The sequence below is a fragment of the Schistocerca gregaria genome, chromosome 1 (genome assembly GCF_023897955.1).
Source record: "Schistocerca gregaria isolate iqSchGreg1 chromosome 1, iqSchGreg1.2, whole genome shotgun sequence".
Classification (NCBI taxonomy): Eukaryota; Metazoa; Arthropoda; class Insecta; order Orthoptera; family Acrididae; genus Schistocerca; species Schistocerca gregaria.
The window spans coordinates 543,480,528-543,493,424 of NC_064920.1; the positions used below are offsets into that span (position 1 = coordinate 543,480,528).

At 36.7% G+C, this 12,897-nt stretch overlaps 1 protein-coding gene across 1 annotated transcript in view; it reads right to left on the reverse strand.

Moving 5' to 3' along the window:
- Window positions 1-1,134: 1,134 nt before the first annotated feature.
- Window positions 1,135-12,897, reverse strand: part of LOC126355849 (cytochrome P450 3A41-like) — a 257,307-nt gene continuing 245,544 nt past the window's right edge. The window contains exons 8-14 of the mRNA XM_050006329.1: window positions 8,521-8,645; window positions 8,295-8,420; window positions 6,408-6,539; window positions 6,164-6,252; window positions 5,936-6,073; window positions 2,750-2,918; window positions 1,135-2,542 (exon numbers count right to left, since the gene is read on the reverse strand). Of these exons, the coding sequence (XP_049862286.1) occupies window positions 2,462-2,542; window positions 2,750-2,918; window positions 5,936-6,073; window positions 6,164-6,252; window positions 6,408-6,539; window positions 8,295-8,420; window positions 8,521-8,645 (860 nt within the window). The 3' untranslated portion in view covers window positions 1,135-2,461. The remainder of the gene's footprint in view (window positions 2,543-2,749; window positions 2,919-5,935; window positions 6,074-6,163; window positions 6,253-6,407; window positions 6,540-8,294; window positions 8,421-8,520; window positions 8,646-12,897) is intronic.

The following is a 12,897-nucleotide window of genomic DNA, read 5'->3' on the forward strand; positions in this document are numbered from 1 at the left end:
AGATCATCCATGTAACAGGAGTGGTTGTGTTAACCGCCTTGGTCACCCAAGCATGCTTCCCATCTGACCCAAATTCACAGCCCGTTGTTACACACTACTGACTTAGTGTCACATACTCATGAACCCCTTGTTCACAGTTCCTGATTCCAATAAGAGACTGAGCATTGTGTGCATCTGCACTGAAAAATAGGATTATTGGCCATCAACACTGTAGACTGAACCAATTCTTCCCATGACTATTTCTTCGCATTTTTCCTGTAGTCACTTCCTGTTAATTTTTTTCCTTAGTCACTTATACTGCTGAATTCCTGCCTTTCCCAGAACATTTTTGTACTTTCTCCTCTTGTCAATTGAGTTACTTATGTTTCCCAAGGTTTTTCCACAGCTACCTTTCTTGTACCTACACTTCAGTGATTCCTAAAAGAGATGTCCATTCCTCTGCAAATAAGCTGCCTAGTGTATTATTCATTACAGCATTATGCTCCAATTTGTAAAATATTAAACTTTTGTTGGTTATTCAATCTTTTTCTCATGGTTACTTCATCCTTGGGCACCCCATTCTGGGATACAAAATGGGAGCTAATTCATAATCTTTTTCCAATGGAGGTAACACCATTACATTTTTTTAACTGCAGGCCACTTACTGCAGTAGTTTCCATTGCCTTCAGCGTCCTCATGCCATTGATATTTATTGCTGATTCTCCTGCCTTTTAGAGGTTGTTTCCTAGCCCAAGAGCAAACAGTTGCCTTGAAGTTCTAGCCCCTTCTTCACCCTCTTTGATGAGGCTGTTGGCAGAATGAAGGTGCCCCTTCATAACATGTCTTCATCTGCCACTGATGATGATTTTCATTCACAATTTAGTCAGTGGCTGGGTTCAAACACTTGACTCGGAACATTTTGATTACTAATCAGAGATGCTATGCTATACCATAGTTAACAACTGGTTCAAGTACTATGATCCAACAGGCTTTCATTTATGGCTTGTACTATCTACTGCAGGCAGGTACAAAAATAATACAAAAATTCTGGATACTGGTGATCCCCAGAGAAAGCTCTTTATTGTTCAGTAGTTGAGGAATGGTTGTTTCAGTTGTACTCAAAATAATCTTTTTGCATTGAATATGATTGAAAAATTGTTTTGTGTGAAAGAAATTTTTTATTCAGAAGTAAGAAGACAGATCTCCACAAAATTAATGACAAAAATTTATCATAAATTACATGTACTACTTAAAGAAATGATGTTTACAGTGCAGCAATCAAATACATACTTGAATTATGTTTATAAATACCATTAACAATACTTTTTCATAATTATTCACTGGCTTGTATCCTCGTGAAACCAAATTTGGAATACCAACATCACACTGTGACATACAGGCTTTGTTCTACAAGGAATTTGATTCTTATATGCTGTTGCTTGTTTCTAGTATTGGCTAGATGTCCTGTTAAGTAATAACAGCAAGAAATTTATTTTCTTTAAAAATTATTATATAGGTGTTAAAAAAATACCTGTTCTCATAAATTCAGCACCATAGCATTCAGTCTCATTTTATTACACTTATCATTGGTTCTATCATTTATTTATGCTGATACAAAGACATACATGACCAGTAATGACACTGTTTTTGATATGCAGTCTTTTACTGGTGTATGTCTCAATAGCTGCCATTAAGAAGCATTTGAAAATATTTCAAGTTACATGAGTATCAGTATGTTTAACTGAAGAATGTCACAACTACATCAACAAAAATGTAGAATTTTCTATGTTTTAATTTGTGTAAGTGTCTCATATCTATTATGAGAATTTGCTACAGGAAAACTATACCCTACAGGGTCACATTCAGCCATTTTGCAGAACAAACAAATCCAGCAACTCAATGTTATTGGCAGTTCATGGGGTTTAATGAAAATGTATTAAGCTACTTAGATACATTTGAAATGCATTCCTTGTTGCCCCCATGTGAAAGAATGCTTAAGCAGTTACGTACTTTTGTTGATTGTTAAGCATAATTTATATAGATGCACATACTTTTAGCATATTAAGAGGTTTCTAACCTAGCCACAATTTCAATTTATCATATGAAGTTGAAAATATTCTTATGCACCTGTCTTTCCTTTTAATTGGCCAGCACATAATATTAATTGCTGCTCTGCAATGTGGAATGTCTTCCTCTACCAATATACAGTAATTTAGGCACTTCTTAAGAAGTCAAACCAATAATCATATTGTATTGAAGAAGTCTTGAAATATTTCTCCCCTTTTATCAAAACTGTAAACTGAGTCTTGAAAAGTCTTATATGTGATAATACAAAAGTGGTAGTAAAAATAAAATTAAACTAGAAATGTGTAAACACAAATATCAGTGTTAACATTAATGGCTCAATGACATACAAAATTTAATTTAGTTGCTGTCAAAAATACACTGTGTTCCATTCAGCCTTGTGATCTCATATGTGTGCTTATTTGCGAAGTTCCACACTTATTTTCACTGGTTTTGGCTTCATGACTCCAGTGATCCCCTCCTCCAAAGGTGGTGGTATCTGAAAATATATTACCAGAAGCATGGGAATCAGCAGTCAAACAGGAAGGGCTCATGTTTTAATGTGGCTGTTCCAGTTATTAACTTCTAGTAATTTTTACTGCCTCCCACCAATAAATAAGGCATCACTTGTGAACTTTGCAAATTGTAACAATAATATATGATGTTTAATATTTAGCTGCTTATGAGTGAGTGATATATTTCATACCTGAGTCTCCTCAGCTGGCACAAACTTGAAGTTCTTGATCAGTGTTGCAACTGCCAACTTAGCTACAAGGACACCATACTGAACACTGACATTAGCCGTATTGGAACCAGCCAGACCAAATGGTAGGTATGTGTATGGGTGACGCTTTTCTGCAATGGCTGGAGAAAACCTAAACATAAAAATCGTCTATAGGAGCCTCCAAATGAACTGCATGTCCATAATCTAATGTGGCATATATATATATATGGTATTTTTAGTTAGGTTTCACAGCATGATGGAGAGAGGAAACAATTCTGAAGAATAAACAAACATAATTAATTGGCTAATGTGTCCTGGTACAGTTCTGTATCCAGAAATTACAATCTGAAACATTGTCATTAAAAATGTAAGTGACCCAAAGGGTAATATTGACAAATCAAGTACTGAAAACATAATTTATCATACTTCTTAATATAGTCCTTTGCAGCATTAAAGAAAAACAATGACCAATTGAAACTACTGCTCAAAAAAGCCAACTGTTGATCTGGCTGTAGCAGTAACTAAGTTGTTAAAGTGATAAGGTACACACACTTCCTTCAAAGTGGTGTGTATTGTTACATCACAGTGCAAAAACAGAAAACGATCACAGAAATATCAACACCGGCAGCAATGACAGTTGCTGCAAACATCACTAAATTTGTTGATGATGAGAAGGAGAAAGGAATGACAATGCTGATAGAACAGGTGATGAATTGGGGAATGTTGTAGTTGAAAGTCTGTGTATAGAACAGCTGATGAACTGTGGCATGTTACAGATGAAAGTCTGTGCACGGTCAGTTTTGTCATCGTTAGTGCTGTGCCTGTCAGCCCTGTCTTCGCTGTCACTTTGGCTGGCCCTGTGGCTGATCTCTGTGCACCTCCAGGCGTCACCAGGTGCTCCTGCATGCCCACATGCACCTCTGTGAGTTCCATTGTTGCATATCACATACACAGGGTGCCAGGGCTTTCAGTTCCTTCCCTGAGTCCCCTGGCTACCACATCACATGCATCTGCACCTCCTCTCATTGCCTTTGCCTCACTTCTCATGTGTTGTTTTTTTTTTTTCTTTTGGCGTACACTGCACCTTCCAAAGGTCCCCCTGTGCTGCTCTGACCCAGCAACCATTCCCAGCCAGCGACCAACAGCTTCTTCCAAGGCTTCCTCATTGGAGTTCTGTTGCAATCTGTGCCCTTGACTCTCCTGCTGCCTTTGGCCTTCCATGACAACAACCCGGCATCTCTTCTTTCACTGTAGCGACCCTCCCACTACCTGCTTCCTTCCTGGTGGGAGCCTCTCTTACAATGGCTGCATAATCTGCAGAGGAAATAATGGAAAATAGGCACAGCAGAGACCATGCATCCTTGGCTACTCCTGATTGTGGCTCAATGTCTGCATCCCCTGGATTGCTGCTCCTTCTCCTGCAAATGCTCAATCTTCAGAGACAGTTACGTGTTCCACCAATACACCGCATATTTGCATTTGGTGCTGATAGTAAACATTCTGTTTATAGACTCAGTGACAGCATGCACCACAACCACTAGGGACTGCTAACATCATACATAGGCAGCACATGCAGCAACAATGGCAGTGCTGCTATCACGGTCTATCTTCCATCTGCGAGTCATGTGGTTATCAAGAGCCCATGAGTACCCCTTCATCATGGTATACTTTAGCCATGTGCACCCTGCAGCAGCCAGCTGCAATCACAGCTCTGCTCCAGGCCACTTGTACTGGTCACCTATGGTGTCCCATCTACAGCAGCCTCAGCTAACTCTACACCACACTGCATCATTCTGCTAAGCCACCCAGTGCTACATTGTCATTGTGCAGAAGTTATTATGTCATGACATATGTCATGACCGTGTCACAGCTGAGGTCTGTACAGACACTTGGTTTGCTACATTCATACTAGATCAAGGAGGAACATTACGTTTACTGTTGTTTATATAGCACTTCACTTTTCTTTGTGAGGCTGCAGCAGATTTACAATGTCAAACTAACTGCTGAAAGTCAATCAGGTGTTTGTGAGTGGCAAACAACAGACTCTTGGTTTTGCTACATTCACACTATACTAAGGATGGTCATTTCTGTTACTGTTATCTGTGTGAACTTCACTTTTCTTTGTGAGGCTGCAATAGATGTAGATTGTCAAACTATGTGTGGAACATCAATCAGTTGCAAGCAAGTGACAGGATAAAACATGTGTATGTGACCTTGTCAATCACCAGGATATCACATTGCATAAACATCATAATAACGATAACACTGACGGTACCTGATGAACACCCTGACAATGTAACCTGAGGAGATTATGCAACATTAAATATCCTTACATTTTGTAATTCCAGTTACATAAGACATTACTAAGTTGCATATTTCTATTGAATGTCTATCACTTCTATAATTCACAGAATGGTGATAATTGGAACTTTATGATAAGGCAGTTTAGGAATAATCGAATTGACTTTGCTGGGTAATTGTTCGGCTAGTATTATTTTGTTTGATTTCGCATCATTTGCCTTTGACATTTTCAACTATGTTGATTATATTGTCAAAATTCTGTAATCACAGCTCACTACAGTGTATCATGAAAGAGAGTCAAGTGATGAACAATAAATGAAGAAGCAAATGGCACTCTTTCCTTTCTAAAATAACATGCAAAAGTTCATTTCTGTTGTGTGCACCCGTTCTCCTTCCTTTCATTTCATATTCCCAATTTTTTTTCCGCTTCTTCAATCATTATTTTCAGAATTTTTCTTTTCTATACATCTAAATTAATTTTAAAATTTCCAGTAATTTTTCATGTATGTTTTTCATTATTGTTACCAATCCACTATGCTAATTTTTTACTTTCATTTATTGCTTTTTGTGCTTCATATATTTGATGTTTCTAAGAGTTTCTTCATACATTTCTCTGTACCTTTGTTTTGACTTCCTATGTCACACTCTTTACAACAATGCAAAATGGAGCCCGTCTTCATGATTAAGTTCTGATAAAGATGACTGATGCTTGAAGTCATGATTGCTTGATGTAAATAATACAAATTACAAATAATCATCAACTTCTCTCAAATGCCCTCCCAATCTCATCTCACTCTCTCTTTCTCTATCTCACCCCCTTGAAAGACAGATTTATGATAAGTTTTAATACTGTGCAGAGTATTTCACCTGTCTGGATTGAAAGTATGTGGCTCTGGATAGTAGTCCTCCAAGTGATGGAGAGCATACACAGGAATAGATACTATGGTTCCCTTCTCAATCTTCAGATTCTCAAACTCAGTGTTTTCCAGGCATTCATGCTCAATCCTGCAACAATTTCCAAAATGTAATCAAAGTAATCCTCTTTATTATTACTGTAAATAAAATAAATAAATAAAATCCTTGTTCCCTAAGTACCTGTATTCAGATGGATACAAACGAAGCATCTCATTCAGGAACATGTCGAGATACTGTGCATTCTGCACTGTCTCAAAGGATATCTCCGTCTGTGGAATGAGAAAAAGTCATTGAATTGTTGCTATCTTCCACCAGTAAACATACCTTACATCTACAAGGGAACAAATTTTCATATACACTTGGAAAATTGTCTTGTGGCCATATAAGTGCAGTACTCTCAGTTAAATATACGGTTTGTACTTACAGATGTCTGTAACTGCTTGTTAAGTTCAGAATGCAGTTTATCCTGAATCTCTGGTTTGGAAGCTAATGTGGCAACAGACAGTGCAATTGTAGACTTTGTTGCCTGTGCTGTATTCAGAAGAACAGCTAGTGACTGAAAAATATAGAAACTAAATAACAACATGGCATTTGCAGAGATAAATAATAAATGCATGATTAAAATATTTAAGGAATGCTATCACTATTGGCAGGTAGTCCAGCAAAGACAATAAATACATTTTTTAATTAATTTATTTTTTACTAAACTGCTACACAGGAAATGGAACATTTTGTAGCATAGTAATGACTTAAAGACCACTTACATCAGCATCATGATTGGGTCATCCTTCACGCATAATTTGTCACTGTACACCATGAATATTACAGTAAACTATGTTAGCATAACTTATTTTCTCTTTATTTGCATCCACAATCCTGCAATATTTTGTAAATGACAACAATTTGCACTTGGACAGTTCAGGCTGGAAACATTTATGGTGTAGTCAACGTCTTAAAATAAAATAGCTGCTACTTGATTTTAAGATGTGACAACAACATCTGTTCTTGTGCTAACATATATTCATGTATTTTATGTGCTGGTGCAATGACAGGACTTACTCATGGCATTGTATTTCCTTATTTTACACATGGGCTTCGCATCTATGATAGCTGTGCACTTGTGCTGCCCTCTTATCAGCGATGGCACCACACATTGGTTTTTCTCCACACTGCTGTGTGGATCATAACATGTTGCAGCTTGATAATGCCCAGAGGAGCAAAATTAGCTAATTGCTGATAATTGTTAATAATAATCTATTTAAAATCAACAGAACAGCTGATGCATGAAAATGACTTCTTATAAGGAAATAATGTGAATCTGGACCCTTACAAAAAAAGAGAATCATAATAAATACATGACATAATTTTAACCTTTTTTTACAAAGTTTATGGATCTAATATCACTTGGAACTGTAAGCTTGCCTTCACAGCTTTCTGGCTGACAGAACGATTTTCATCTTATTTTGCAAATTGCATTGGAAAATCCACTATATTGATAGTTCCTCAAATGTATATTGAAATTAATGTATCTACAATTCATCAACCATTTTTGTTGTGATTAAAAGAAAAAATTGCTGCTGGAAAATGGTTTACTATTGTGCATTCAGCCCACTGTGATCAACTGAGGAACAAATTTTACCAATTGGTTTGAAAAGTCCAGATGTTCACACAGATTATTTAACAAATAGTCATAAGATTTCTTTAAGTCCTTGTATAAGGAAAAATTTCCATAATTTTGCTTTCATACTTATTATACATGATGCAATTTAGAAAAAAAAAAAATATGTCTTTGCTTACCCTTGGAATAATCATTCTCAAAATATGGAAGAGTGGTGTTTCTTTTGCTCATGTATTATATCTTTCTAATGGTGTCTTCCATTTAATTTGTACAGCATTTATGTGACATTCTCAAGCTGACTAAATAAGTCTATGAAAACTTATGCAGCTCTTTCCCTGAATATTCTTTCTTTATTCTATATACTGAACTTGATAATGGCCCAGACTTAGTAATAATAATGATTAACTGGCATTTTATGAAAGATGAGTCACAGATCCACAAGATTCTTCTGATGAATATTAGTCAGCATCTACCTTCCGCTTAAACAGTTCTTATGTGGTCACAGATACTTATGAAAATTTTTCATCAGTGATAAAATGGAACATGCTATTTCAGTGTGGCATGCAGAATTACTAGCTTATTGCTTTTAATCTCCAGTTGCATTATGATTTGGACTACATTCTTAGTACTGCAAGATATCAGACACTGCTAATGAAAGTGAAATTAAATTTTCCATCTTTCTCAATATCTTACCTGAGCTACAATTGCTTCTTCATTCACAGCAGCAGCACTTTCTACCTCTTTGCCTTCATCTTTTGTTGTCTGCTTCTGTTCAGAAACTGTTTCCAAAAGTAAGTCCACCAGATCAGGAACTCTCTTCTGTAAGTTCAATGCATGTTCCTCAATACAATTTTATACACATTTCTACAATAAAGTTCCTACTAGGAAGAAGTATAAAAACACATCAACATTTTCTTACCTCGTCTGTTGACTTCTCTGCACTGATTTTTTCCTTAACAGTGTTATGGATTAAAGGAATGAGATACCTGGCAGCACTATTTCGCAGGACGAAACAGTCTTGAGAGTAAAATGCAGGAAGAACAACTGAAAAATAAATAACAGTTTAACAGTACTACCTAGGAATGGTCAAAATGCTTTTCAGTCTCCCAAAAGTGCTCAGTTGTTGTCCTAACATTAAATCTCACTCATTGATGATACTTTAATTTTCCATTTAATTAAAAATAAATTTACTTGCATACAACAGAGAATATAGCTTTTCATGACTGTGTGGTGCATTCAGGGTTGTTTAGAAGTTATCTCCTATTAGTGATCGCATAGTGCTCACAAGAGTGTGGTGCAATAGAGAGGTTTACATAAAACTTGTATATTGATGTCCTATGATGTATAGTAGGTGTACTAAAACAATCTCAAATGACAGCTATAGTGCTTCACTCAGATCAGCTAAGAAAAACTTAATTTCAGAAACTGTGATGATGTGTCATATTCAAGGAAGTATGTCAACAATTCTAAGTGTGAGCTGTGCTTCATGCCATTTTGAGACAATCAGTATGAAAATTCATCATATTCACCAGCTATCTTATGAGCATAAAATCCATGATAATTACATGGAAAAAACACCTGTGGATAAAAACAGGCATATCTCCACAACCAGCCGATCTCTCTACCATGATAACCTTTTCCCAGCCTGAAATTATGTGATGCTTCTTAGAATAATATGACAAGTCAGCATTTGCTGAAACATCTTCAAGGAGATCGCAGTACATATATTTTACAACATGTAGACAAAGAAAAATAATGTTATGGCAATGATAAATTACTACCCACCAACCAATATTGGTTGTTTGGTGAAGGGTGGTACATATATTTATCTGATATGCTCCTATAACTGCACTTTTTAGAAGACTACTCTTTAAAATGTAAGAGATAATGTGAAGTCCTGAACAAATATTGTAGGCAAGATATTTAATCCTGTCATACGTACTGCGTTCTTCAAAAAGTATGACCTGACTACAAAACGTTACTCTTCCCTTAGGAAAAGTACTGCATTAATTCAAGCAAATCACAGGTATTCTACTTATACACATTCTTCAATATTTTTCAAGTGATTATGCCTCAAGAACAGTGATTGTGCAAGATGTAATGAAACAAACCTGAAAGGACACATCTGACTAAGGGTTCTATTACTGGCTGATGATCAATATGAACTTCCCAGTATGTTGATGTCAAATTGAACAAACAGAGGATGTTAATGGAACTATTAATGGAACTACTTATTTATTTAGTTATGCATTAATTTTGTGAGTTTCAATTTCACTCATGCATTTTTTTGAATGAATTGCCTTGTGTAAACACGTTTCATCTAATGATGGGACATACATGACAATCAGAAGTGGCTGCACTGACTGGGGCCATAAATGGCTGGTTTCTGAGGCCTCTATTAACTTTCAATTTCTCAGTGCTAGGCGGCAGAATTATGGCATCCTGAATCAACATGCTAATCATTCCATTAACATTTTTATGAGAAAATTACTAATGGATCAAAGTGGTAGAAGACTGTATAGAGATCAGAAAGCAGAGTGTGATATTAATAAGACTAACCTATACAATATAAAAATAATTAGTAAATTAACAGATTACACTCGTCAATAACAAACTAAACTACAAACAGAAGGTTACTCAACAATTTCAATCATATTCTGCTTGCCCAATCAAATCAAAAGTAACAATGCTGTTCATGCTCTTCACAATGACAAGTAGGATTATTTGTGTTGTCTACACTCTGAGCGAAACCTATAAAACAGAGATAGAGAGGCATTGCTCCAACACAGATATTACTGATATTTTAAATGTTGAATTCACATTTGTAGAAAAAATGGTTGTAAATTCCAATTTTTAAATATTTTCTAACATATTCATTTTGCATCTCCACATTGCTTTCTTACTGACTTTGCTTTTGGTATATGACTTTATACACACACATAGATCAGTGAAACTGCTAATCTGTTCTCACTTTTATGCTTTAACCAGCATTAAATGTTTGCATAGTTATTTCCTACATTAAGTGCACCAAATGTTTGTAAACTACCATGAACAGTCAAACATCATGTACGCATAATGCTACTTTCATGGCTGCCGCATCTTGCTTTGGCTAACTGTTTTGCCATTATGTTGTATACACTCTACGAATCTCCCATTTTGAGCCAATAAGGTCATGTACTTTTTGTACAGGTACAATGTTATATGCTATTTCATAATATACAGGGTTTTACAAAAAAAGTACGGCCAAACTTTCAGGAAACATTCCTCACACACAAATAAATAAAAGATGTTATGTGGACATGTGTCCAGAAATGCTTAATTCCCATGTTAGAGCTCGTTTTAGTTTCGTCAGTATGTACTGCACTTCCTCGATTCACCGCCAGTTGGCCCAATTGAAGGAAGGTAATGTTGACTTTGGTGCTTGTGTTGACATGCGACTCATTGCCCTACAGTACTAGCATCAAGCACATCAGTACGTAGCATCAACAGGTTAGTGTTCATCACAAACGTGGTTTTGCAGTCAGTGCAATGTTTACAAATTCAGAGTTGGCAGATGCCCATTTGATGTATGGATTAGCATGGGGCAATAGCCATGGCGCGGTACTTTTGTATCAAAACATATTTCCAAAACAAAGGTGTCCCGACAGGAAGACGTTTGAAGCAATTGATGGGAATCTTAGGGAGCACGGAACATTCCACTCTATGACTCACGACTGGGAAACACCTAGAATGACGAGGACACCTGCAATGGAGGAGGCAATTCTTCGTGCAGTTGATGATAACCCTAAAGTCAGCATCAGAGAAGTTGCTGCTGTACAAGGTAATGTCAACCACGTCACTGTATGGAGAGTGCTACGGGAGAACCAGTTGTTTCTGTACCATGTACAGCGGGTGCAGACACTATCAGCAGCTGATTGGCCTCCACGGGTACACTTCTGCGAATGGTTCGTCCAACAATGTGTCAATGCTCATTTCAGTGTAAATTTTCTCTTCACGGATGAGGCTTCATTCCAACGTGATCAAATTACAAATTTTCACAATCAATATGTGTGGGCTGACGAGAATCCGCACACAACTGTGCAATCATGTCATCAGCATAGATTTTCTGTGAACGTTTGGGCAGGCATTGTTGGTGATGTCTTGATTGGGCCCCATGTTCTTCCACCTATGCTCAATGGAGCACGTTAATGGAGCATGTTATCATGATTTCATACAGGATACTCTACCTCTGGTGCTAGAACATGTGCCTTTACAAGTACGACACAACATGTGGTTCATGCACGATGGAGCTCCTGCACATTTCAGTCGAAGTGTTCGTACGCTTCTCAACAACAGATTCGGTGACCGATGGATTGGCAGAGGCGGACCAATTCCATGGCCTCCACGCTCTCCTGATCTCAACCCTCTTGACTTTCATTTATGGGATCATTTGAAAGCTCTTGTCTACGCAATGTCTACCAAATGTAGAGACTCTTCATGCTCGTATTGTAGATACGATACGCCATTCTCCAGGGCTGCATCAGCGCATCAGGGATCCCATTAGACGGAGGGTGGATGCATGTTTCCTCATTAACGGAGGACATTTTGAACATTTCCTGTAACAAAGTGTTTGAAGTCACGCTGGTACTTTCTGTTGTTGTGTGTTTCCATTCCATGATTAATCTGATTTGAAGAGAAGTAATAAAATGAGCTCTAACATGGAAAGTAAGCGTTTCTGGACACATGTCCACATAACATATTTTCTTTCTTTGTGTGTGAGGAATGTTTCCTGAAAGTTTGGCCATACCTTTTTGTAACACCCTGTATACTGTATCTGCTGAGTGTAACTGTTAATCGTTATTTTTATGCCTATATTGACACGAGAATGTATAAGTACAATCATCCTGTTTCCATATTTAAACTTTTGATATTTAAAAAAGACAGACATAGTTAATTTTCACTTGTTAATCACAAAGAGGTGATTGAGGTTGTAAGTAAACACTTAACAATGGCTAGATTAACTGAAACTAAACATGTGATGAACAATAAATCTCAGTAAATAATATAGGCTCAGTGGAAAAATGTCTGTTTCATTCAGATGATAGATATTTTATCAGTCCATACTTCAAATTTATCAGATTTCTCATTACTCAGACACTTTTGTGTATATGCACACTGTCAAAATGATCAAATGGAAGCCCTTTTATATTCTGAACCACTTGTATATTCTGAGCCATGTCTATAATACATTATTTTTCCGTTTGTTTGGTCTAAACGATCTGCACAATGTCACTAACAACTGTTTTACCCTTTAACA